General features: G+C 45.8%; 5 protein-coding genes across 5 annotated transcripts; 2 read left to right on the forward strand and 3 right to left on the reverse strand.

Moving 5' to 3' along the window:
- Positions 1-298: 298 nt before the first annotated feature.
- Positions 299-2638, reverse strand: B0T23DRAFT_378361 (uncharacterized protein). Its single transcript, XM_062837089.1, has 3 exons — positions 2222-2638; positions 1756-2000; positions 299-1599 (listed from the first exon to the last, which is right to left on the reverse strand). Exons 1-3 carry the CDS (start codon positions 2229-2231, stop codon positions 796-798), a joined length of 1059 nt encoding a protein of 352 aa, XP_062694597.1. The 5' UTR covers positions 2232-2638; the 3' UTR covers positions 299-795.
- A 307-nt stretch (positions 2639-2945) lies between these two features.
- Positions 2946-5375, forward strand: B0T23DRAFT_378362 (T-complex protein 1 subunit theta). The gene is made up of 4 exons (XM_062837090.1): positions 2946-3126; positions 3316-4708; positions 4763-4936; positions 5008-5375. The coding sequence occupies exons 1-4, from the start codon at positions 3068-3070 to the stop codon at positions 5023-5025; spliced, it is 1644 nt and encodes a 547-aa protein (XP_062694598.1). The 5' UTR covers positions 2946-3067; the 3' UTR covers positions 5026-5375.
- A 3414-nt stretch (positions 5376-8789) lies between these two features.
- Positions 8790-9212, reverse strand: B0T23DRAFT_378365 (uncharacterized protein). The gene has a single exon (XM_062837091.1). The coding sequence runs from the start codon at positions 9114-9116 to the stop codon at positions 8823-8825; it is 294 nt and encodes a 97-aa protein (XP_062694599.1). The 5' UTR covers positions 9117-9212; the 3' UTR covers positions 8790-8822.
- A 272-nt stretch (positions 9213-9484) lies between these two features.
- B0T23DRAFT_419768 (uncharacterized protein) lies at positions 9485-11444 on the reverse strand (the record flags this gene model as incomplete). Its single annotated transcript, XM_062839713.1, has 6 exons — positions 11036-11444; positions 10294-10792; positions 10081-10187; positions 9929-9966; positions 9725-9863; positions 9485-9562 (listed from the first exon to the last, which is right to left on the reverse strand). Exons 1-6 carry the CDS (start codon positions 11075-11077, stop codon positions 9485-9487), a joined length of 903 nt encoding a protein of 300 aa, XP_062694600.1. The 5' UTR covers positions 11078-11444.
- A 1361-nt stretch (positions 11445-12805) lies between these two features.
- Positions 12806-16927, forward strand: B0T23DRAFT_128207 (uncharacterized protein). Its single transcript, XM_062832141.1, has 5 exons — positions 12806-13251; positions 13410-13745; positions 13807-14533; positions 14597-15544; positions 15613-16927. Exons 1-5 carry the CDS (start codon positions 13011-13013, stop codon positions 16844-16846), a joined length of 3486 nt encoding a protein of 1161 aa, XP_062694601.1. The 5' UTR covers positions 12806-13010; the 3' UTR covers positions 16847-16927.
- The last annotated feature ends 9181 nt before the right edge of the window (positions 16928-26108 follow it).

Consider the following 26108-nt stretch of genomic DNA (forward strand, 5'->3'; position numbering starts at 1 on the left):
TTCAGAGTACGAAGCATCGGGCCCAAATCGCCACCTCCCAGCTGACAGAGAATTAAAATAAAATGGATTGGGTCGTAGGTGAGTGCCTTCCTCGTTGATCCCGAGCCAAAGCTAATGGGTGTTCGGTTTATTGCAGGTAGTGGTAGTTATGGTGGTCATGACGGTCGTGGCGGGTTGAGTATCAGGGGTAGGAGAAGGGAGAGTGGAAATAGAAATAGAAATAGACATGGAATCCAGGGGGGCGGAAGAGGAGAGGAGGCCTCATGATGGTGATAGAGATTGAATTATATCGAAGCTAGAGCCGATTATGTGAATTCCCACTTGAGAGTCAGGGACAGACATGCAGCGAAAATCTTTGTGATTCTTTGCCGAAGGGGTTTGATTCTTATGGAGGAAGCAATGTCTCGAGCTCGTTGGTGTTAAAAGCTGATCTTTCTATTCAATTTCGTGCAACGAAGCTTTCTTTGGTCTTCTGTAAGCAATTACACAAAGTTGTCCTCAAAATGTATGATGAGTAAGGAACATATATGTTGATTTTTTCCGCGACCGCAACCGCAACCCTATCCTATCCTGCCCCTGCCCAAAGATCCGTAAGACACGTCGATGTACCGCTAAGCCAAAGCGAGGCTGTAATGGAAGAGAAGAATGGGAACTCTATGATACACATACTCCAGGCCATCGATGACCAGTAAATCTGTCAGCTATTCTCAATTATCGGACCAGAAGTGATCCTCCGAGTTCAATGACAACAGAAGTGATCGATGCATCCCTGAGCTCAGACATGGTGCGCTTCCCCTATTGCGGCTGTTCAGCCTTCGTCTCCTGATCGGTGTCATTATTGGCCATCTCGACATCCTCCTGTGTCGCCCGCGGCGTGTCAGTTCCTTCCTCGCCGGCCTTGGCGCTGCTTGCTTTCCTCTCATCGGTGGTCTCGGCATCAGCATCAGCATCAACGTCCATCTCCTCGGCCGTGGCACCCTCGGCATCATCCGTCTTGCCGATATTGCTTTTCGAGCCGCTGGGTTTGTCAGTTGCCTCTGCTGATGCTGATGCTGATGCTGCCGCCTTCTCCGCGTTGGCAGCCGCCTCTTCTTCCTCCGCCTTGGCCACGTCGTAGGCGTCTTTCTCTTTCTTATATCGCTCCGCGTCCCGATCGGCTCGGTCTTCGAACTCTTTCCTGCGGTCTTCGGGGAGATCTTTCCACTCGCGCGACAACGTCTCTTCTTCGACATCGGTAATATCGCCATTGTTCTCGTTCTCATTGTCGTTGTCGACATCTTCGGGGCTGCCGGAGCCTTCGGCGGCTTCCTTGCTGGCCGCCGCCGCCGCCGCCGCCTTCGCCACAGCTGCCTTCTCCTTCGACGCGGCGCGCTTGTCGTCACAGTAGAGCTCAAACGCGCTGCTCGGCTTGAGGGGCCTGAGGGTGCCCTTGTGCAGACCGTTAGTCGGCTGGGCGGCCGAGAAGGCGTCGGAACTCGGCGACTGGGTCTGAAGGTTCTGGTTGATAAAGGTGGCGCCTGCGGCACTAGGCAGGTCGAGGTTGGGCATGGCAGAGGGCTTGCGATGTCCCCGCTTGATACGCAAGGGCTTCTCCTTTGGCTGCACGGTTGTGGCTGTCAGCTTACCGACCCGACCTGTGCGTGATTGATGAAGGGATGTATGGTGATGGTGATGATGATGATGCTGATTGTGATGGCGAGTATGTCCGCCCGGATGGAGAGGTGATCCTGGGGGTGATGATATGGCGTCACGTACTGTGGGCGGCGGGCTGGGGCTGCCGTCAGAGTCCTCCACGTTAGTGCTCGTCCTCTTGGCCAACTGCTCAAGAAGGAACGCTCGCTCCAGCCTCATCTTCTCAACCTGGCGCTTCAGCCGGGCCAGACGCAGGCGAGCGGCATCGTTGGCCTCCTCAACCTCGGTGGTGCGCTGCTTCAGCTGGATGCACTTCCTGCGGTAGGCCTCCTCGACCGAGGGAGGCAGCTGGGGCGGGACTGAGCTCGCTGATGGGGGGCGATGGGCAGAAGGGTCAGTAACCTTTTTCTTCATTTTGAGGATGATGGAGGAAGACATGACGAGGAGTAATGGATGGAGAAGGAGGAATTCGCAAAGCGCAATTGCAAGGTAAGGCAAGGGAACAAAGGGAAAAGCGGATGGAGGTGGCAGGGCAGAATATGGAGGAGATGTGGGAACGTGTCTTGGGTGTTTGGGAACCTGGACCTACCTGGTGCCATTGTTGGAGCAGTTCTACCGTGGTGGTGAATTAATGATTAATAGTGGAGTTGTTTGTGTTTGCGATCGTGAATCGTTACAAGAATGACGAACGAAGGGAAAGAAAAAGCAAAGCGACTTGTTGTTTGCGGAAAGCGAGAAGAGAAGGGAGCGTGAAAAGGGCCGGCCACCTGCTGCTTTAAACCTGCACTGTCTGTCGGGCGGTCACAATGGAAATGAAGGTTGAAGTTGGGACGGAGAGAAGGAACAGAAGTGAATCAATGGACTGGTGGACTGAGTGGACGTGGATGGCGGCGGCGGCGGGACCTGAAAGTCACGAAACGACCAAAACGCCCGTCTGTCCACGTACCGCTGTAACAATCGCGACGGGACAAGGCTGATCATGTACCCAAGTACACTACATACGTACAGTTACAGGCCCACTATTTCGGTAGCTAAGAGATGGATCCCAGCTGCTGTTCTGGATGCTCCCTCTGAAAGTCGACAATTCTTGGTTGCGAGATCAGGGACGGGGCGGGATGCTCTGGCATATTCAAATAGTATGCAGTATATGGAGGTATCAAACGCTTAGCTCCCAACTGGAGCAGCTTCGCCGAGTGGAGGTCTGAAGCTTCCCTATCCACATAGTCTAGCCGCTGCCTGCCGCCAGTCCGCCACTGCTGTCTTCTATCCGCTTCATCGACTTTTTTTGTGGGCCCCGCACCGCTTGGGGGGGAGGGGAGCTCCTGAGGAGGCAGGTCCATTTGGCATTTGGCTACGGCCAGTGAAGACACCGCAAGACAGAGGAAGCCCGACCAAAACAACACAGATTCAGGAGAAACACCAGAATCAGCCCACCATGTCCTTGAATATCCCCAACGCCCCGAACGCCGGTCTGTTCAAAGGCGGCTACAACAAGTAGGTTTTGTCTTCTTTTATTCCCCTGGCTCTGCTTCTTGCCAGCAATCGACGTCAAGTCCTACCCCGCCAAACTCCCCTCCATCGCTTTACCTGCGCCTATGCGGTCCCAAGGGGTTCATGATCTATCTATACATACGGCAGTACCAAGACAGGACCCAAGCTCTAACCATGGCACAACACCAACAGCTACGATTCCGAGGATGGCGCCGTCCTTCGCAACATCGATGCCTGCAGGGCCATCTCCTCGACCGTCCAGACCTCCCTCGGCCCCTATGGACGCAACAAGATCGTCATCAACCACCTCCAGAAGATGATCCTGACCTCCGACGCCGCTACCATTCTCCGCGAGCTCGATGTCGTCCACCCCGCCGCTAAGCTGCTGGTCATGGCCAGTCAACAACAAGAATCCGAGATGGGCGATGCTACCAACCTTGTCATCATCCTTGCCGGTGAGCTCCTGAAGAAGGCCGAGGACCTGTTGCGCATGGGTCTCAAGACTTCCGACATTGTCACCGGTTACGAGCGCGCCCAGAAGATTGCCCTGGACACCCTGGAGGAGCTTGTTGTCGACAAGGTGGAGGATTTGCGCTCGCAGGCGGGTTTGAGCAAGGCCATCAGGACCGTTATTGCCAGCAAGCAGAACGGCAGCGAGGACTTCCTTGCTGATCTGGTCGCCGAGGCCATCCTTGCTGTTCTCCCCAAGAACCCCGCCAACTTCAACGTTGACAACATCCGCGTTGTCAAGATTATGGGTGGCAACCTCGAACAGAGCCGGGTCGTCAAGGGCATGGTCTTCCCCAAGGAGCCCAGCGGCACCGTCAAGAAGGCCAAGAAGGCCAAGGTCGGTGTCTACACCTGCCCCATCGATACCAGCCAGACCGAGACCAAGGGCACCGTCCTACTACACAACGCCCAGGAGATGCTCGACTTCACAAAGGGAGAGGAGAACCAGCTCGAGACGATGATCAAGGAGCTCTACAACTCCGGCCTCAGAGTCGTCGTTGCCGGTTCCACAGTCGGTGAGCTGGCGATGCACTACCTCAACAGATACGGCATCCTGGTTCTCAAGGTTCTGTCCAAGTTCGAGCTCAGGCGCGTATGCAGAGTTGTCGGTGCCACTCCCCTGGCCCGTCTGGGTGCGCCCATGCCCGACGAGATGGGCAGCATCGACGTTGTGGAGACTATGGAGATTGGCGGTGACCGCGTTACCGTGTTTAGACAGGAGGATGAGGTTACAAGGACAGCAACCCTCGTTCTGCGGGGCGCTACTCAGAACCACCTCGATGATGTTGAGCGTGCCGTCGATGACGGTGTCAACGTCGTCAAGGCCATCACAAAGGATGCTCGCTTGGTCCCTGGCGCCGGCGCCACTGAGATCCAGCTCGTCGAGAGGATACAGGCTATTGGCGAGAGAACCCAGGGTCTCGCCCAGTACTCGATCAAGAAGTTCGGTGAGGCCTTTGAGGTCGTTCCTAGGTTATTGGCGGAGAGCGCTGGTCTAGATGCCACCGAGGTGCTTAGCAGGCTCTACGCCGCCCATCAGAAGAAGGATACTTGGTCCACAGGTGTGGATATCGAGGTATGTTTCGTCATGTATTCATCATGATTTGAGCAGTGACTGACAAGTTTACAGAACAACGACAACACCGGTACCCTTGATGCCGTGAAGGAGGGTATTCTCGATCTCCTTGTAACCAAGCAGTGGGCTATCAAGCTTGCTACCGAGGCTGCCAGGACGGTTCTTTCTGTTGATCAGATTATTGTTGCCAGACAAGCCGGTGGTCCTAAGCCCCCCGGTCCCAACCCTGTAAGTTTTCCACAAGTCCGCCCTTTCTTGGCCGACTCGGAAATTTGTTGCTAACTACCTATCTACGACAGAACTGGGATGAGGACTGATCTGTTAGAAGAGCGAAAACCGTGTAATTGAGCCAAAGGGATAGATACTGCGGCTTGTGAAATGAATTTGTTGATATAGACAGCAAGGTGACATAGCCGTGTACACAAAGTAATACCCAAATTTCGGTCTGGCCAAGATCTGTCTGCCCTTTTCACTTTACTCGATCGGGGAGTCTACATCCCGATGATGTCCCACTGTTGTCGTTGCGTGTCATTGCAACTACTCTTTTTTGCTCGACCACCTGCCACAACACTTCTGTTTCCTGTCGCTGTGAAAGACTCGCGGACGCCTCCCACTTCAGGGTCGACCTCGCAATTCTATAATACCAAGAGAGAACCTCCGTTTTAGCCCGAATGGTATTTGCTTTATTGCCTGTTCCTCAATCTCCATTCCACCGTCGCTCTGGCCTCACCTTTTTACGTTTCCCAAAACGATCATCACTCCTCTACTCCCAAACATCTCACGTTAACATTGATATCGACTTGATTACTGTTCCCTTCCCCATCGATCCAGGTGAGCGAACATGCGAATACAACGCCCGATCGATATCTTGCATCGAAAGAAATTCTTCACGTAGCACCAGAAACTATCTATCTCCGAGTCTGCTCAACCGCGGGTGATTGACCATGGTCATAAGCCAGAAGGGCGTTTAGAGTTTCAAGGAGGTTTTGCCGAGGTCTTTCCTGGATTCCGTAAGCCGCTGTATATCTTCGTTAAATGCCATACATGGTAAGTTGTGGATAGGTAGGTAATCTAGTCTGACAGACATTTGAGTGAAATGGCACCGTCCCATGCATGCTTTTGTTCCCATTTCGGTTATCATTTTCAGTTGTGTCTTCATTGTGCGGGGTGTAGCTAGGTAGGTACCTAGGTATGAACGCGATCCTTCCCCGTATCTTCTTCTTCGACCGAGGTGTACTTGGAGTTAGTGCTACCTAGTTTTCCTCTAAGTGCCCAGTTACTGACCGCTCATCAGCCGTGAAGTGCTGAACTATGCAAGATGGTTAGGTGTGCCATGGATGTAAAGGTTAGTACTGAAGGCTGGTTTCCACTTGTTTATGTCGTTCTCGTCTATTTCAAGAAAACGGAAAACAGACCATCTGATGTCAAATAAATGGCCTATGAGTTTGCTGGGGTACATTTTAACCAGAGATTTCACGATGGCAATTTAACAGAAAGAACGTTCAACAAGGACACTCGCGTATTGTCCCGTTGAGCCTATCGTTTCACCCTCCAATACACACACCTGATGTATCACCCACCAGCTTCCCATCCATAGACCCTCCCTCCTCCCCCGTCTTTACATCATGACGGGAATGAATGGGCGTGGCTGGGCAGGTCTTTTCAGAAAGAAGAAAAAACAAGGGCGAAAAGGAAACAAAAAAAAAAAAGCGTGAGCGTCCCGTGACGGACTCAAACCGTTGTCTTGCAGGCAGGCCTGCGGCACGTATGCAGACGCGGAATTTCCACGCCGGGAATGTTACCAATTACACCAACGAGCCGCCCACGAGAAGGGAGCTGGTGAAGGGAAGTTATATGTCTAGAAGGGGGACACGGGGGTTGGACTTGGGACGACTGTTGGTATGGAGTATGGCAGGTACGGGCAAGTACGGGCAGGAGGGTGACGGAGATTTGGCGAGGCAGGAGTGGCGAGCGGGCAGACGGGATGGAAGGAGCGGCGGGCAGGAACTGGCGGACGACCACCCCAGGCCTACAGATTTCAACAAGCCAGCCGCGATGGGACAAGCTGCCCAAGCAAAAGAAGGCACGAGTTTTGCAGACCTTTTCCTTCACTGCCTCTCAGATAACCAACCTGATGCTTGAAAATCACAAGATGGAGAGAGGTATGGAAGAATTGGCATGTCAAAGCCAAGAAGAATGCAGTGATGGTCATCATAGATGCGGGTGTACATTGGAGGAGTCATCCTCGAGTGTCTCCCGCGGCGAATTGATTCATGATTTGCAACTTCCATTGCGAAGTGTGAAACTCGCATCAACTCAGCTTTGGTTTGGCGAACCTGCCCCTGGCCCTGACTCTGCATGTAAGTGATGATTATGTGACACCCTGACTGCGGAGGTTTGAAAGACTCTTGAAGTGCATTGTACACAGTTTATACTGTTCGGTCATTCAATCTACACATGGCTCACCGGGATGTCTGATAGTTCACGGCTACGAGCCTAAGTAATTGTTGACGTCTATGTTTCGTTTCCTGAGCATAATATATGCACATTGTCTGAAAAGAGACCGGATGGTTCACGATATCTACGGGGTGATTTTTGACCCGTAATCTATAACTAGATGGTAATGTTGAAAGACGGACCTGAGGAAACTGGTGATGTGTGTCTGGAAGGGGGGAATGCGAGTCCAAGGGTGCAATGCACGAGTGTCTGGAGACTAGATAGGATAGTACAGAACCGCTCCGTTCTCGAATTCTTTCCTGTAAATCTCCTTGATTTGTTTTTTTTCCGGTTCAGCTACCGAGGCCTTCTTGCTTCAGATCATCTCTTGCTCTTGCTGCGAATACAGACCGAAAAAGTACTATCAGCGTTTGATAAGGTTTGTAGAACAAAACCATTGCACTATTACTCGTATCATCGGAAGTGCGAACTTTGCTAGACGAGGGAATATCACCGAGGACCCTCAAGCGGCCACTTCACGTCCCAACTTGTTGTTCGAGTCCAGTAATTGAACATTCATCCATCGTCATATCATTCCATGTATGTCAATTATTTGCCTGAATGAGGCGGTGAGAGAGATCTTCCTGTTCAGAAACACAACGCTAAAAGGTCTCAAACAGCGCGGCTAATGCTCACTCGGTGTTGGATCTGTAATGGATCATCATCGCCATATTAACATGCCCATGTGTAATATAAGGTCAGTGCGTCTGCATACGACTTTGCAATGCCTTCTTAGTACTTGAGACGGGGATCTAACTGAAGATAGGATGAGGAAAGAAAGACTGACGCGAAATTAGAGCCGATTGGCTCTTCAAGTTTCGTATCACCAGATGACGCACGGCCCCTATATGATGTAAGTAAGTAGTCGTTGGTGATGATGCTGCGGGGCCCTATATCTGGTGGCGGTAAATGTGAAGTAAGAGTCAAAATTCATCTTGACCAAACACATCTGGCAGCAAGCAGTTCACCCGCCTCCATGAAACAAAAACTCGCAAGTTAATACTGGAAATGCGGGGGAGATCCGAGAGGCCATCCATCGATCTTGAAGCGGCGACGGAGAGAAGATCGCTGGATCGCTCGGACGCACAAGTCCCGGAGTTATCGCCTTCTCTCTCTTAGGTAGTCCCACGGCTGGGATGGTTTGGCCATCACATCACAGTGATCCGATACCATGGGGCTAGCTTGTGCACCGGTATGTATGTAGTGTTGTTGGGGAAATAGCTTCATCGGCCGTGTCCCGTGTGTGCTACCCCGGATGTGATTGGGAATCTGAAGAGAAGTTGAAACGTAAGCGAGGCAGGGGATGAGCTTTTCAAGCAGCTGGGAAACACCCTTTTGGTCGATTCGATTCAGCTTCAGTTCAGACCGGCAGCCAGCGACACTTCCCGTGGTCTGGAGCTCCAGTCCTTGTTTCCCCGGAGTCCCAAACGAACCAGCGCTCGCGGCTGTTAACGCTTGGACCCTGCGAGCCGCGATGCTTTTTCTTACGGCGTCGCGCCCGTCTGCAATATCCGCGGGATAGGATGCCGATTTGCTCGTCTTTTTCTTGGCCAGATGAAACTGGGAAAGGGAGCCGAGGCAATTGCCATGAACAGGTGGACCGTGGGATGAAGCTAAATCATGGACTCAAGCCGCCTGACCTGGAAGCTGTCGGCGATAAATCTGATATCAGAGCGATACGTATGATGTGGCTGTTTGTCTTCCCCGTCGATGCCGTTCCAGCCGTGATGCCGACGAACGGCCTCTGGGATTTTCGGGACATCGCAAGAACCATGGAGCGCACGGCCACATGGACTGGCCAACTAGAGTCACGGGCGCGAGTAGAGCTGCCGTTCCGAGTTGAGATCGTAGGCGGCGTTGTATTAGACTGTTGGAAAAGGCCATCATAGGTAGCAGTCGCTAACATAGTCATAGTTGGGTTCGCTCATCACTGTTACTAGTGTATATCGCCCAGACATCCTATATAGGCGAATTCGGCCAGTGCATTCATTCCCCGCCGCCGCGAGGGAAGACGCATGGATTCGCTGAACTCTGGCGGTCTCGATGTTGCAGTCGGATGCACGAAATCACATGCTTGGGACCAATGTCTGTTGTTGACCCTGAAGAGCTTCATTTTACCTTGCAGATGGCGGATATGAAGTCTGGAGTCTAGGTAATAACAGGTCGGCTTTTACCTGCAGCATTATATACGCAGTATATGCCTGTATCTTATACGGGTGGAGCCAATAAAAAGCGGAAGACACTTAGTTCAAAGGTGTGAAGCCGTGTGTGAAGGTATAATCAACGATACCAGTCCTGGAAATTGATGATGACTGCTCCCGCCTTGAGCCTCATTCTTGTCTCAATTTGGATTCTTTTCTATTTTATATTATTTTCTTTCAAGTTTTTCTCGTTCGGTCGATTAGAGGCAACTGCTCCCCTGCTGAGGGTGCAAGCTGAGCCCAGTTGGACAAATCATCTCCCGTCATGCCCGCCCAGCTGGGAGAAGTGGATCAAGCGTGAGTACGGTACCCCACTTACATATAGGCCCCCACTCCTAATTTCCAGCAAGTCATGCTTTTCGGAAGGCGCGATATCAGCAACATCATGAGCTAAGTAGGTAGGAACAGCTGAGACTCTCGTGTTTTTGAAAGCCCAGCCGTATGGAGGGAAGGTGTAGCTTGAGGATAACAAAGGAAATTTTCATGTACTTACCTTCAGTTTACATATCGACGAGCTGCTAACCGTAACCGGCCGTGGCGACCTCTACCTAGGCGGACGGACTATTGAAAGTCCATCTTCCACCAGACTGACCATCTCGCAATCCTCCAATGTCCCAACCATGATGGCATCAACCCCGCGCGCCAGACGACGACCGTCCTTCACTTCGCACCCACATCATCTCCAGCCAGCTCGACCAGCCCACACGGAAAGGCCGTTGAAACGGTTTCAAGGGTATCAGGCAGACCGCTGCTAGTACGCTTGAAGAAGGTGTCTAGTCTATCTGGTGTACACACATAATCCAATCTTACAGTCTTGCGGACCCTGAAGAAGCGCCACCCTCCCACGCGCTTGGCACACTCGCAAACGACACCATATTTCCGCAATACCTTCCAGAGCAGGGAACTCCTGACCAGACTGGAGACCACAGAAACCCTCACAGGCCTCCTCGGTCTCTGAGCCAATATCCGCGCCAAAATGCCGACAGCTCTCCAGGTCCAGAAGCCCGGCGATAGGTGGGGGCGATGAGGTGATGGCCAGGGGGGATTCCGGGAAGGGGGGAGCAGGACAGGCAAGACACGAAGGGGACTCTACCAGGAAGCCGGGCCTGTCAGGGAACCTGGAACACTCCAGGAAGCATCCGCGACAAGTGATGTGCGCTGGATTTCTATGTATGGCACCGCCACGTGCTGGCAACGACACCAAGGATGCCTCTAGAGTTTCGGGTTTGACCTGCCCCTCAAGCTCCCCTGCTCCCACCTCTGCCCGACGTCGGCCACGAGGATCGGAAGAAGACGCCTCGGCTTGACTCGATTCGGCTGTTGCTTCAGCCTTGCAAAGCTTCGGTAGCCAAGTCCGGTGGTGGACGTGATCGATTTGCTGCTCCGACTGCGAACATGTAGATGACCGAGATGGTTTCCTCATTGATACTATCCTATACGCCTCCACCAATAGTGTTCAAATCACGTCGCATCGCAAAAACTTCCGGTTTTGGACCTCGAAACTTTATGTGCTGGTTGGACGGCCCACGGCCCTTCCCGTCTCACACTCACCCACCCTCACCCACCTACTAACATGCTTCTGGGTGGTCTCACAACAAAAAGGTTGGCCGGAGACGAACGTACTGCGTACCGATCGCACTTTCAGGATGCTAAGAACAGATGTTTCAGCCATGATATACCGGGTCTTAAAAATCGAAAATCGTCATGGCAGTGCTGACGATCAGTTCGCCGTTGCCTCAACACAAGGCTTTGCAAGTCTCCAGAGCAACTAGTGTATACATACCGAAGCCACGACGAAAGAAAAAGAAAATTGCAAACAAATAGAGATAATATCAGGCGCAGCACAAGCAAGGTAGTAGGTCTCATTAACCCCTGATGCCCCTGGATGGTGGATTGTTCGGTTCACCACTCAGAACCGAGATCCCGTTGCTCGCGCGGTGGACAGCGGAAAATGTCCTTCGCTGCAGGTCCTCCTTAGCGCACGCCTGACCCGGTCAACTCCACTATCAGAGTAACGATACAAGGAACAGGGTCGGAACTGGAAGCGTCTGAGAGACGATTGGAGGACCCCAACGAGATGTCGCGGGCTCGACCAAACCCACTGACCCAGGCGGCCGGTGGCCCACCACAGCCCATGAGAGGTTCCGTTGGAGTCTTGCTCCCCCCTAGAGCGGGACGCCCCCCCGATCGCTCCCATGTGTCTATGGGCCCGCCCTCCCCAGCTTGCGTGATGCAGAAGCGAGGAGTAGCACAACGCTGGCGACCTGCCTGGGTGGTTCTAACTGTTCCTGTGCTTCTGTTGCGATGCGAACCGCCCGGCACGTTAAAATCAACTGGAGCCCCGATTTTCCCTTTTCCTCCAGTCCGCTGCCTGTCTGTCACGTCCCTCTCTAGCCGCTCTTCAGTTTGTTTCTAGAAAGCCGCCCTTTTGTCGGTGGTGTCACGACCCTTCCTTTTCTCACAAGTCCACTGTATGCACACACGTCTCTCTAGTGTGTACTAACAAGTTGACGTTGGCCGAATAAAGTACCGCGCCGCCGCATCTTGACCTCAGACACTTGGCCAATCATCCAGTCCTTGCGCGCGCGCCATACTGCTGCATTGAGCAGTCACCTGCAGAACCGCAGAAGTCGAACCGACCCGTACCGGAGTGTGGAACGAGGGAAAGGAAAGCAGGAAACAACCAAGCCGGTGCCGAGCAACCAAAGCAGTCGACGACTTCAACGATATTCTCGATTCCCTGTCACCCACGTAGCTGCTCAACGAAAGGCCCCATCGATCTCATACTCAGCCCTTTCTACTCGTCAATCCGCCGATCGTACTCTTCTACAGACGACCGACTTTTGCGCAGCCAATCAACGAAACAAGATATCTTGAACGATTGCATTGACTGGCCTTCGCTGGCTTGTTTTCTTGCGGTTCTACGGGTTGGGCGGCTCTGATACTATATTAAGCTTCAAGTCTTCTTCTTAGAGTCTTTGGAAGAGTCTTGGACCAATCGGCATTGTTCTTCGACAGACTTTGCGGCTTTCTCACTGTATCTCGTGTAGGTGCTCTGCGAGGCTAGCAGCCACGGGCTCACGTGTTGAGGAATTGGACCGTTGAGGACAGCAAACACGAGTGGGAAACACGCCAACCAAGGTCTCGCATCGACAATTACTGGACAGCAGGGATTGATTAATACCGGCCCCCATATCGGTGGTCTTCTACTTCGAAAGAGAGAACACAAAGAACAGAGTACAGGACGGGATTTCAGTCAGCTTTGTTCCAAACAGCCATGCGCTGGTCGCCATCCCTGGGACTGTTTCCGCATTGTTGATACGGCCCCTGAAACGTACTCCAAAGGCTTGACCCAAGCGTTTTGTGACTTCGTACAGCCTTTCCAAGGGCGACAAGCAGCAAAAGGGGAAAGAGAACTCTAGGTTTATTGCGACAGGCTTCCGATCGTCAGTCTTCTGAAGGAGATTCCGCAGAAAAGGCAACACACTCTAGAACTGCTCGGCTGCAGGTCAAACTTGCATCCCCAGCCCAAACACCCTGCCGCGGCCTTATATTAGCTCAGCCAACATTCGACGTCACTTCGGTCGTCGCAAACCATCTTCCACATGTTCAGCAGGTTGCACAGCAAGCATAAGGGCCACTCCAAGGAGCAGCAAAACAGGCGGCCACCCGACCATCAGGCGTCGACGTTGCATGACCTTGGCATGCTTGGGCCCTCTTCAACATCCATTCTCTCTGCAAGCGGCGGCTCACGGAGACCAGACTTTGACCGGTCCAACCATTCTTACCACAACCACTCTGGCGTTCCTGCAAGACAGTATCCCGCGACGTCATATTCCGAGAGAGGTAGGTCATATTCTTATAGTTGAGTCTCAGACTGGCCATCCCTTCTCATTCCCTTCCCTTACCGCATTTCAGCTTTGGTGTCTCGGGAGCAAGGACTCTTAGGAATCATGGATGCGCCTTCAGTTGAGCTGGCTGCTAACCTAGGCTTCGCCTAACAGATAGCCCAATCCCTAACGGACACCTGGGCGCGCAATCACACTACTCACTCGTTACACCTAGTTCACCTTCTCAGTCACGAGAGAGCACCATGATGAACAGTAACGCGAGCCGGGGACGCCGGGAGCGCACGTTTGTTGGAAGCGAGTGTGCAGTTTGTGAGGAGCCGCTGGAGCATACCCTGCAGGGCGAGAGGATATTACAATTCTCGTGTACCCATGTGTCACACGAGGCTTGCTTTTACGAATTCATCCGCGAGTTTGAGTCTCAGTTTTGCCCAACATGCAACGCGCCATTGCATTTGGACACCAGCCGTGGAGGAAACGTGCTGGATATCGGTAAGGGAAAACGAATTCTTCTGGCGTGAATGCTCAGTAGCGCTAACCAGCTCAACATTAGAAAAAATTAGCAGCATGGTACGCTCAGTTTCCGTAAACGACACTCGGTCGCCACCGGCCCCAACTCCAGCTCCGGCTCCAGCTCCAGCTCCATCGCAGCAGCCCTGGGATGATCAGCTAGCACGAGCACCAAGTCGAGCATCAAGTGCTCGGCAAGACGGAGGTTTGGCACCTCACACCATGGCAAGGGTCAGCCAACGCGACAGTCGCGACGCCCCTTCGTCGTCCGATCATCGTTACACGCCAAATCCGAGACACGCGCGTAGCGATAGTGAGACTACAGGCGCTACCGGAGGAATGGCCTCATCGGGAGGATATCCGGAAACGATGCAGAGTGGTCCACCGCGAAGACACGACTACGATGTTCAGGCTATGGAAACGTCGATATCAAGTCCCCCCCGTGCGATAACCCGGAACCCAATTCCAGCACCGACAGTCACCATCCGGTCGGAGTTCCCTACAATTAGCAAGTCGCGGCAACAGCAGACGCTTACTTGTCTGGTTACGGTTGAGGTACCCGATAACAAGTGGACACCGGATCCCGAGGACCTACAGAATGGACAGCCCATGCTACCGCCATCCAGAGCTGAAGAGCCATATCCGCGCGCACCGTCGCCTGCGAGGAGCGTGCCTCGCTTCTACCCTTATGAATCACCAGAAGTGTTGGCGGAGATGACCGAGAATCTACGCAGCCGAGTCGACAACTGGCATGGCCTCGACTTCAGCCGGTAAGTGCATACTTGATCTGTTTAAGCATTTCTTTTCAGTACTCTCGCTAACACGAAATTTAGCTTTGGGAAGCTCCGACTTTACGGCACACTCCGTGTAGGCAAGGATAAGGTGTCATGGCAAGAGCTGGAATGCTTTCTCTTCGCTGAGATGCTCATCTGCGTAAAGGAGAAGAAGAATGTGCCCTCGGCACCAGGACAGTGGGAGGATGAAGCGGCGCGCAAAACGGGCCGATGCACGCTGAAGGGATCGATCTTGATCAAAAAGCACCTAAACGGGGTATCGGAGACCGGATCTGTCGACGAGAACATCCTGACGCTGAGCTTGTCAGTGAACGAGCTACCGCAGTTCCACCTTCGGTTCGAGAATCGCAACCAGCTCAAGCTGTGGCAACAGGCACTGTTGGATTTGAATGCCGTGGAGACTTCACCAATGCGCAGTCCCGAATACGACCGCGAATTTTCCGAGGCAGACGAAGACGAGTGGAACAGGAGCGCTGGTTCGAAGCAGCGGGTATCATCCCAGGCGTCATCCTGGGGCGGGGCCAGGTCCGCCACCACGGCCCCGACTGAGTATACTAATGTACGAAGCCCAGGGCTGCTCCCATCAATCCACGTCCCGGTTGACGTTGTCGTTGTTGTTCCGATTTCGGCCTCCATGCAAGGTGTGAAAATCAACCTTGTTCGCGACGCCCTTCGTTTTATGGTCAGCTCCCTCGGCGATCGTGACCGTATGGGTCTCGTGACGTTTGGATCCTCGGGCGGTGGTGTTCCCGTTGTGGGCATGACTACCAAGGCGTGGCCTGGCTGGAGCAACGTTTTGGCATCGGTCAAACCCGTGGGGCAGAAGAGCCATCGTGCGGATGTGGTTGAGGGTGCGAACGTGGCCATGGATCTGCTCATGGGGCGCAAGTACAACAACCCCATTGCCACTATCATGCTGATTAGCGATGCCTCGACTTCCGATGCGGACAGTGTCGACTTTGTGGTGTCGCGTGCGGAAGCTGCCAAGTATGTCTTATTCCTCTTTACCACGCCAACCTTTGAGTTTTTCTAGGTGGAACTAACCGGTATTCTAGGATTACAATTCACTCCTTCGGCCTGGGAACGACGCACAAGCCCGACACAATGATTGAGCTCTCGACGAGGACCAAGGCGTCATATACTTATGTCAAGGATTGGATGATGCTCCGAGAGTGTCTGGCAGGCTGCCTCGGTGCCATGCAGAGCTTATCCCACCAAAATGTTAAGCTCAAGCTCAAACTCCCAGAGGGGTCACCAGCCAAGCTGGGAAAGATCAGTGGCGCGCTCCAAATCACGAAGCGGGCAACTGGGCGCGATGCGGAAGCCAACTTGGGCGATCTTCGCTTCGGCGACAAGCGCGACGTGCTTGTACAGCTGACGATTATGCCAGATACGTCGTCCGAGGAACCACAGTCACACGCTTACTGGGACACTGTCGTATCAGGACTGGAGGCGATAGGAGGACCCATGGACGACGAGGATCAGAGGGCGATGTCGGTGGAGGAGGTTCCTTTGATACAGGCCGACCTTTCCTGGGGGGATATTCTACGCGAAGGCGCCACGCAGCACACGAGACCATCGCTTTTGGCAATCACAATGCTGCCGGCAACACCAGGCTCGAAGAAGCACTGGACCGCCTCGCCAGCGATTCCGCCCCACCCGTACATTGTACAGCGGCGGATGGAAATTCTCACGTCGGACATGTTGACTCGAGCATTGACTTTGGTCAGCAGAGGCCAGCATGATCGTGCCCATACGCTGTTGAGCGAGACGCGATCGATTCTCAAGGGTCTCGGTAAGGGCGGGTTGCCCCCAGTGCCCCCAGCACCTGGAGGACCGCCCACCAAATCGCTCCCGTCCACGCCTCTCCGCACGCACTCGCCCATTCCCGCCACTCCGGACCGGAAGAATACGCCGTCACCTACGATGGCAAATCACCCCATGGGACTCGGGGGCGGCTTCACGATATCAAGCCGTCGGTCCAACGATGCGCTCGGAGCCATGAACACGGGGGCATCGGCCATCGACCCGACTACCGTGTCGGCTCTTGATGCGGAACTCGAGTCCAGTCTCGAGTGGATCAACCACCCTGCCATTTTTGGGCGTGACAGCCGCAAGGCGGTGCTGCAGGCGATTGGGGTGATCAGCTCTCAGCGGGCATTCACTTTCCGCACACCGATCGAAAGTCTCTGGGCCGGCCGGGTCAGCGGCATCAAAAAGCTTACGGAGAAGAGCCAGGAGTGGACGGTGGAGGGAGGAGGGGAAGGCGGCATCATGGAGGAAGCATAGTGGTCTGCTCATGGACTGCTGGCTTTGCTCTTCTTCTTCTCGCTAACATTGCTGCCCACTGATAAACCATATTTTGTCGATGGGTGGCATTTTTTATTCTTTTCAATTTTCTGCTTCTTCTTGTGACATGGTTGGCTGGTTTGGATTGCGACCTTGGGCTCGATGATACCACTTTTACTTCTTGTGTCGCGCTTTGTTGCACTTGGTTGTCTTTTTGCTTCATTATATAACAATATCCTGTTACATTGGTGGTGGCTACTTTTGCTTTGCGTTTGGATATCTTGTGGGGGTTTGCTTTATCGGCATCTATGGGCTGGCTGCTGTTGAATATGTCGTAGGTAAATGTGAGATGGATCGAGGATACGAAGGATGGCGGACTCGTGGTGGTCTTGTAAATGAATGAGATTTATGTATGTTATAATTTTGTATAGGGCGCGACATCATTCATCATGCTCTGGTTAGGGATATAATGGGAGGAAGGGAAAGGAAAAAGCGGAGCAGATGAGGAGCTGAAAGTCCTAGGTGAAACAACTCATCATCACCATCATCGTAATACATGCAGCATACCGTGTCAGTCAGTCTTGAATACCAGTTTCCAGCTGAACTTTCTTGGTGAACACAAGCACGAGCCGTGGGAAGCAAGCAAGCAGCTAGCCGCAGCGATAATGTTGATGTCGATCGTGTATCACGGCATTTGAACTGCCCGTACGTGGGGTAGTACACTATAGTACTTCTTTCACCAATTCAAGTGGCTGGCCTTTGATGGCGTTAATCAACAGCTTCCGACCTCGCCGAGATCCGGGCAGACCACTTACACCATGTAATATGTAGCTACTAGTGTAGAGGCCGGAGATGCAACTGGGACTGGGACGGGGGCTTTCGGGGTGGCCAAGCATCGCACTGACGGGGAAGGGCTGGATGGGGAATTTTCTGAGGGGAAAACTGAAGCTGCCAAAATTTTTATCAGATGGTTTGATAATCTTTGGCCAATCGGAAATCAGTGTTGTGAGCACCAAGTGGGGTGTAACCTTGTCAGCGGGCGTCATCGTCAAGCGGAAAGTGGAAAATGCTCAGGTCACACTCACTGCTCACTGGAGTGATTGACTGGAGTCACCTACTGCGTGACATGGAAGTTGCTAAGGACCCGACACCACTAGTTTATCCAATTGTATCGATACCTTCCATTCTGTTTGGCTCTACATTACTTGGGGGGTTCTGGGCGCCAAGCTTCCTTTCCCCCCTACAAATCGACTTTGTAGGGGGCGGCAAAAAATTGGGACAGTATTTTAATATGGGACACCCCACATAGAAATTTACTAGCAAAGTGACCCATCCACATACTCAACACCCTACTTGCACATAGGGGTTTATTAACACAATGTTATTGGGAAGCTTAGTAGACTACCCAAATAGGAAGGGTATATATATAATAATAGATTTAATAATTTATTTTACTTATTTAAATATATTATAGTATTATACTAGCTAATTAAAATCCCTCCTTACTTGTGCATGCCTCAGACCATCTCCTCCTACCTTAACGAGGCTTGCCCCGGCCGTTGCCCGCTTAAATACCTTATTCTAAGTCGGACTATACCTTCGATTAATAGCTTCATTGTACTTCCCTATATAGTATCCTCGAATCTACGTTCTCGTAAGAGGAGGGGAATTATAGGGGTAACTACTAGCCCAACTAACGAAGGTCCAGATCTAGGTAATAAAGTTATATTAATAGTAGGAGGCACACGCTATTCAAACTTTTTCTTAGGAGCTGGTATAACTAGGGGATTAATTAGCTCACTCCTCCTCTCGCTAAGTAGAAGCTCTCTATCCTCTTTATCCCTATCGTTATTATCCCCCTCCTCCTCCTTATTATTATTTTTCTCCCTTATTACTATAGTAATATTATCCTTATAAATCTCTTTAATAAGGGTCTTATTTATATCCTCCTTAAACTATACTTGTACACGGGGATCTCTAACGATTTAAGAGAAGGTTTCCGATTGGGTAACTAATTGGGTTATTTAAATTAATTAAACGGCTAGTTGGACTAACTAGGCAAGTAGCTAGTAGTTAGTAATAATCTTAATATTATCCTTATTATTAGAAATAACTAGTAGGGGGTACTCTATATAATACTAGGCTTGCTAGTAAACTAGCGGTCTACCCTCTTTATTAACGTAATAAAGGGGATTTTCCTCTATATTAAATATATTATTATTATAAACGGGGATATACTCCTACTAGTAATCCTTTTTATACTTTTTAAATTATATATTCTATATAACCTTAATTAGCTTCCCCCCTTCTTTATCATCTCTCTATTATTTTTTAAACTACTTTTGTATAATGTTAGGAATGTAAGCGAAAGGTAGGCTGAGGTGACTACGGTCGTGGCCATACGTAGGGGACGGTAAGTTAGGGGTTAATCTAAAGATGTATTGATAATTACCGATTATAATAAGATACGCTCCGTTGTACCTCTTTTATACTTGTATAAACTCTATTTATCCGCTAACGAATATTATAGAGCCTTATACTAGTCTAGCGCCTCAGTATAGTGCCGGATTATCCTTCCTACGAGCCCGACCCAATATAGGCGTTATTATAAATAATCCTACATTTTAATTAATGAAGGGGAGTAGTAGCCGCTAAGGTACTTCTATATATAGGTTCTTAGCCTTTTAATATAACCCCCCCCCTTATAAATTCCGTCCTTAGAATTTCTATAATAAACGCTAAGTACCGTAATATTATTAGGCGTTGCTCGTCCTAGCTATCAATACTATATTCCGGATTATAGCCGCTCCGCTACTAGCGAACTGCCTATTAGGGTATTAGTATTATAATATCTATTCTTATAAATTTTAATACGGCCCTAAAGCCGGTATTAGGTTTAAAGAGTTAGCGTTCCGCCTATTAGAATATTAGTATTGTAATATCTATTTTTATAAATTCTAATACGGATACGAAACCGGTATTAAATTTAAAGCGTTAGCGTGCCGTCCGTTAGAATATTAGTATTGTAATGTTTATTCTTATAAATTTTAATACGAATACGAAATTGGCATTAGATTTAAAGTATTAGTGTACTGTCCACTAGAATATTGGTATTGTAATATCTATTTTTATAAATTCTAATACAGATATAAAACCGGTATTAAATTTAAAGCGTTAGCGTGCCGCCCGTTAGAATATTAGTATTATAATATCTATTCTTATAAATTCTAATATAAATATAAAACTAGTATTAGATTTAAAGCGCTAGCGTACCGCCCGCTAGAATATTAGTATTATAATGTTTATTCTTATAAATTCTAATACGAATACGAAATTAGTATTAGATTTAAAGTATTAGCGGGGTTTCCGATTATTATTAAAACTATTATTTTATAGGCGTATAAGGTAGTAAGTTTTGTTTTGTTTAATAAAGAGTATTATTCCGAATTTAAAAATATTAATAAGTATTTTAGGATATTAATATAATTATATTCCGTAATTCCTCTCCTTAGATACTCTCTATTATCTACGTTTACGGCGCGGTTTAGTACTTTCGTAGGGTACCTTCTATTATTTACACCTACTTTAGAATACTTATATAATTAAAACCTAAGGCTCTTCTTATAAGCTATTTTCTATTATTTATACTTATTACAATTTATTATAATGTTTGGATGCGATCCCCCTCCTTATAGGTTCTATCCTTAGGACTTTTATTTCCGTCCTCCGCCTCTTATAACTCTATATATTACTTCCTTTATAAATTTCCTTTATTTGTATTATTCTTTCTTTATTACTTTTCTATTACCTTCGCCTTATTCTTTATATTGTTCCTTCCTTTTTAATAATATAATTTTTAATTACTTCCTCCGTTCTCTTTACTATAGTCCGAGGTATATACCTTTTTATTTTCCGCTTTTCCTTTTTACTTTCTTATAGCCGCCGTTATTATTTATTCATTCTATCCTTCTCCTTTTAATTATTACCTTCGTTTTATTTTTTTATTTACCTCTTTCTATTATTTATATAATTATTTAATATTTTATTTACTTTATATTATTTTATATTTACCCGCCTTAAATTATATTTATTTACTTTAATTTATATTTATATAAGGACCTCTTCCCTTATTTATATAATATCCCTTTTACTTACCCTCTTCGCTTTTCCTCTCTTCTTCCTCCTATTCTTACTTTTACAATTATATCCGTTATCCCCTCCCTTAACTCCACGGCCACTTTACCTACCTATTAGGCGACGAATCCGCCTCCCCTAGGTCTATGCACACTGGGCTGTGCCGAACCGGATTCGGCTCGGCGCAACCCGACACAGCATAGAGCAGGTATAGATAGTTGCAGGAGGATCCGTTATATTAACGGACTCTCCTCTTTAATTAATTATTATCTACAACCAAAAGTTCTTACTTAGTAACATTATTCATTAACACGAGATCTAGGTTGCGATTGACCGTGGTTCCTTAAGACGAATCTGTTACTCAGTGATGAATCCGCTACGCATCAATCCCTTTGACGAATCCGTTACTTGCCGGATTCTTCTCTCGAGACGAATCCGTCAGTGACGAATCCGTCACTTGGTAGAATAGTGACTACGGTCTCAACTCCCCGTGATACCGTAGCACTACCCCTTCGCTTAAACCGCCCCCTATTACGGATATACGTATTTTTATTATATACCTATATATTAATCCCTATTTCCTTTATAAACCTAATTAGTATATTCGCTTTTCCTTTTCGTTTTTTTCCTTTTCGCCCCGTCTTCTCCTTCCTTTCGCTTTATACCCGTAATTAACCTTTAATCGACTACTCTTTTCCTATCCTTTAGTAATATCCGCCCTCTTATTTACTTAGGATATAGTGTTGTTTTAGTTTAAACGTTCGCTAACGCCCTAGCCCTAAATTTATATAAAGTATTTTGTTTAATTGGTACGTATATTTGTTAGATTAAAGGTACGCTATTTTCCCCTTATTATCTCCCCTATTTTTTTTTTTTTTTTTTTTTTTACTAACGTCTTCTCCTTCTAGAATTTAACGAAAGATCGTAGTATTCGTTATCGCTACGCTACTATATACTCAAGGTCCCCCGCGGTATTTATAACCTCCGGAATAATATATAAAATATAGCGGCCGAAATTATATATTTTATTAATACCGGTAGCCCCCTACTTACCCCCCTCCTATAGCGGTTATATTAATCCGTAATAGTATTTTAGATTGCGATATAGGCGCGTTTTATTAATAACGGTCTCCCTATAATATTATTTAGTATACTCCGAATTAGGAATTTCAATTGTAAGGGTTATTTGAGATTTAGCTACCGTAGTATCGGCGATATTAATATTAATATTAATCCGGTAGCCCCTATTAATAGTCCTATTATTAATAATAGCGGCTCTTCTATAAATATTTTTATATTAAATTTTTTTATTTGTATTACCCCTTCCCTTAGTTACGGTTGGGGTCCTTAATATTAGATAGTTAATAGGAAATTAGTATTTATAAATAGGAAATTAAATAAATTATTAGAATTTATAAGGGAGGATTATAAGTAGATAGTATAAAGTGGTATTTACGAATATTATTAATAGGTATAGTAGTGCGCGGGAGTATTCTTTTTGAGGTTGTGGGTTTTAATTCTATATTGACGATAGTAGACGCTATTAAGGATTTTTTTATTTAGGGCGATAATAGAAAATATGGGTTATATTTTATTTAGCACTTTATTAATATCCTATATTAAATTAAATTACCTTCCCTTCCTATTTTTTATTCCCTTTAGCGTTTCTATTTTATATTTCCGCTTTACGTTTCTATTTTCGTATCCTTACTTTGTACCTTACATTTATATTTTACGTTTATATTTTACGTCTACGTTTTACGTTTTACATTTGTATTTTGTATTTACGTTTTGTATTTTACATTTATATTTTACGTTTGCGTTTTGTATTTGTATTTTATATTTTATATTTGTATTTTACGTCTGTGTTTTGTATTTTACGTCTACGTTTTGCGTCTGTGTTTTACGTTTGCGTTTTGTATTTTACATTTGCGTTTTACGTTTGTATTTTGCGTTTTACATTTACATTTTGCGTTTACGTCTTGTATTTGCGTTTTATATCTTACGTCTACGTCTTATGTTTGTATTTTACGTTTTACGTCTACGTTTTACATTTACGTCTTACGTTTTACGTTTACGTCTTGCGTCTACGTCTTGCGTTTGCGTCTTGCGTCTTACATTTACATTTTACATTTTTATTCTAAATTTCTAAATAATTATTATTCTCCTTCTATTATTTAATTAACCTTTATTAATTTAGTAATCGGCCCGCTACTAATACACTACTATTACGTCTCCCTAGCCTTATATTCTTTAAGAAGGTCCGGGTAATTTATATCCTTTTATAAAACCTACGAATTCTCGTTGTCCGGATACCCCTTCTATTTAATTTAGAATTAATATTAATAACCAAATTTATAATACTTTATAATTACTTCGATTTTATACTAAATATTATTTTCCTCGATATTTACAATTTCCTTTTACAGCATTACCATAGCGGGATCCTTATAATATAGTTCTAATAGAGTAATAGGGAATATTAAGTAGATTTAGTAATACGTAGGGAGTATAAATTAGTATACTATTTTCTTTTCCCCGATGATTTTAGTAATTTAGAAGGGTCTTAAAAATTTGTTTATTAATTTAGCGTTTAAGCAGCGTTATTTAATATATTTCGTATTAAGTAAAACCTAGTTTCTAATATTAAATTCCTTTAATTTCCGAATTTTATTATACTATTTTACATACCCCTAATTAATAACCTCTAAGGCTACTATAATTTCTAACTGTTTATAAAATAATTTATTAATCTAATTAGTAATTATTATTAGAAGGACTATCCTCCGCCCTCGCTTTAAATCTATTAATCCCTAAAAATAATACCCGAAGAGTAATTCCAAAGGGGATTTTCCAATAGTAATATAAAAATGATTATTATATATTTATTATACTAATATAATTTTTTCGGCTTAATTAATTTATTCTATATCGTAGAAGATTCGGAGGTATAATTCCAAATTTTAGTTTTGCCTTTCTATTTGTCCGTCTATTTAGGGGTATTAAGTTATATTGAAGCATTTGCAAATATTTAAGAGTTTATAATAAGTCTTTTAAAATTAGTTTATAAAAAGGCTGCCTTTGTCCGATATAATTGAATTTAGAAGGTTAAATTATTAGAAAATATTTTATTAGAAGAGGAATATAAATTATTAAATATCAATTATCTTTTATATAGGGATATATAAAATATATTTAATAAAGTGGTTAATAATAATAAGGATTGTATTGTAGGTCTAATTAAATACGGGGTTGAATAATTTTAGTACTTTAGTAATAAAATTATACGAAATATTTTATTAGGGGATAGTAGGAATAGGTAACGACTTTAATAGTCTATATAGTTGGTAATTATAAAGTTTAGCCTTTTAGTATATTAGATATTCGTAGATATATAATTCAATATCGGTTATAATAGTAGGCTAATAATAGAATTAATTAATATATTTTAATATTTTCCTTTAACCTAAGTATCCCGTTATTACTATATTATAGTAGGCGTAGAGTAGTTCGGCTTATATCCGTTCTAGGATATAGACTTAGTATTAATATTATAGAGTTCTATTTTCCCCTATCTTTTAATTCTTTATTTATTTCCTTCCTTCGCTATTCTTCTATACTTTTTTAATAATAAATAAATCTTCTTTTTATACTTTTAATAATTATTATTTTAATAGTAGTAATTGCTCTTCGTCCTTTTATACCTTCGTTACTACTATATATCCATTTATATTTTTTATAATAATACTTTTATCCTCCCTCTCTAATTTAATAGTAGTTTTACTTACGAATTTTATTTTCTTTTTTACTATTCCATCCCCTCTATTATTATTTTTAATTCCCTTTCGCTTCTTCTCCTTTTTATTTAATTTACTTTCCCCTTACAAATTCTACCTTTCTTCTTATAATTCGACCCTTTTATTCTTTAATACCCAACCCTCTTCTATTTCACTTATATCCTATTATTATTTCCTCTCTTTTACTACTATTTTTTAAATCTCCTTTTTAATTAAAATTACCCGTTTTATTAGCGCCTTTACTATTCGATTTTCCTTTATTGCCCGATCTTTTTCTTTACCCCCTTTAATAATTTTTATTAATAGGTGGTTGCCCCTTACCTTTTATTCTTCTCTTTGTAATTGTAGCTTCTTTGATAATTTATTTATTAGATTTAATTTTCCCGGATAATATTTAATTTTAAAGTTATATGTTGCTAATTTTAATATTTATTAATTTTATTTTACGTTAGCCCGCTCCTTTTTTTAAAAATATTATAGGTTTAAGTGATTTGTAATTATTAGGAACGGTTTATTTATATATAATAAGTATTACTTCTATACTTTTAATGCTCTTACGATTATTAATAGTTCTCTATCCCCAATTTTATATTTAGTTTCCTCCGGCGATTTCTTCTTTAAAAAGAAAGTTACCGGGTATTATTTGTTATTGTATAATTATATAAGAATTGCCCCGATTGCGAAGTTTGATGTGTCCGTCTCTATTCGGATTTATAATATTAGGTTAAAGTAGTATAATATAGGAGTTTCTTGGAATTGTTTTTTGAATTTTATAAATATTTTTTCTATTTCCTTTGTGAGTTCGAACGGCCTTTGTTTATCTCCCTTTAGTAATTCTATTAGGGGTATAGTTACTTTAGAGTATAATATTACGAAGTATTGATAGAATTTTGTAAACCCTAGGAAAATTTGGATATTGTAAATATTCACCAGAACTTTCTATTCTACTATTACTATTACTCTCTTTAGATCTATTGCTATACCTTCCGGGGAAATAATATATTTTAGGAATAATATTCGTTTTATATAAAATTTATATTTATTTAAATTTATATAGAAGTTACAATTTTATAATTGTTAAAGGACTTTTTTAATATGGTTAATATAGTCTTTTTTATTTTTATTATAAATTAAGATATTATTAAAGTAAGTAATATATATAGTATTTATTAGTTTTGTTAATGTATTGTTAATATACGTTTAAAATATCGTCGGTACGTTCGCCAATCCTATTAGTATAATTAAGAATTTATAGTACCCGTACTTCGTGCGAAACGTTATTTTTTTTTTATTTCCCTCTCGAATTTGAATTTTATAATATACGTCCTTTA

The sequence above is a fragment of the Neurospora hispaniola genome (genome assembly GCF_033458365.1).
Source record: "Neurospora hispaniola strain FGSC 10403 chromosome Unknown B0T23scaffold_3, whole genome shotgun sequence".
Lineage (NCBI taxonomy): Eukaryota > Fungi > Ascomycota > Sordariomycetes > Sordariales > Sordariaceae > Neurospora > Neurospora hispaniola.

Excerpts from the sequence above, each read along its gene's own strand:
- B0T23DRAFT_128207 (XM_062832141.1), top strand. The coding sequence starts at position 13,011 with ATGTTCAGCAGGTTGCACAGCAAGCATAAGGGCCACTCCAAGGAGCAG. Across the intron at positions 13,746-13,806 it reads AGGAAACGTGCTGGATATCG|AAAAAATTAGCAGCATGGTA; the intron begins GTAAGGGAAAAC and ends GCTCAACATTAG. Across the intron at positions 15,545-15,612 it reads TCGCGTGCGGAAGCTGCCAA|GATTACAATTCACTCCTTCG; the intron begins GTATGTCTTATT and ends CCGGTATTCTAG.
- B0T23DRAFT_378361 (XM_062837089.1), bottom strand. Across the intron at positions 1,600-1,755 it reads GCCCCAGCCCGCCGCCCACA|CCAAAGGAGAAGCCCTTGCG; the intron begins GTACGTGACGCC and ends ACAACCGTGCAG.
- B0T23DRAFT_378365 (XM_062837091.1), bottom strand. The coding sequence starts at position 9,116 with ATGACTATGTTAGCGACTGCTACCTATGATGGCCTTTTCCAACAGTCT.
- B0T23DRAFT_378362 (XM_062837090.1), top strand. The coding sequence starts at position 3,068 with ATGTCCTTGAATATCCCCAACGCCCCGAACGCCGGTCTGTTCAAAGGC. Across the intron at positions 3,127-3,315 it reads TTCAAAGGCGGCTACAACAA|CTACGATTCCGAGGATGGCG; the intron begins GTAGGTTTTGTC and ends CAACACCAACAG. Across the intron at positions 4,709-4,762 it reads CCACAGGTGTGGATATCGAG|AACAACGACAACACCGGTAC; the intron begins GTATGTTTCGTC and ends ACAAGTTTACAG.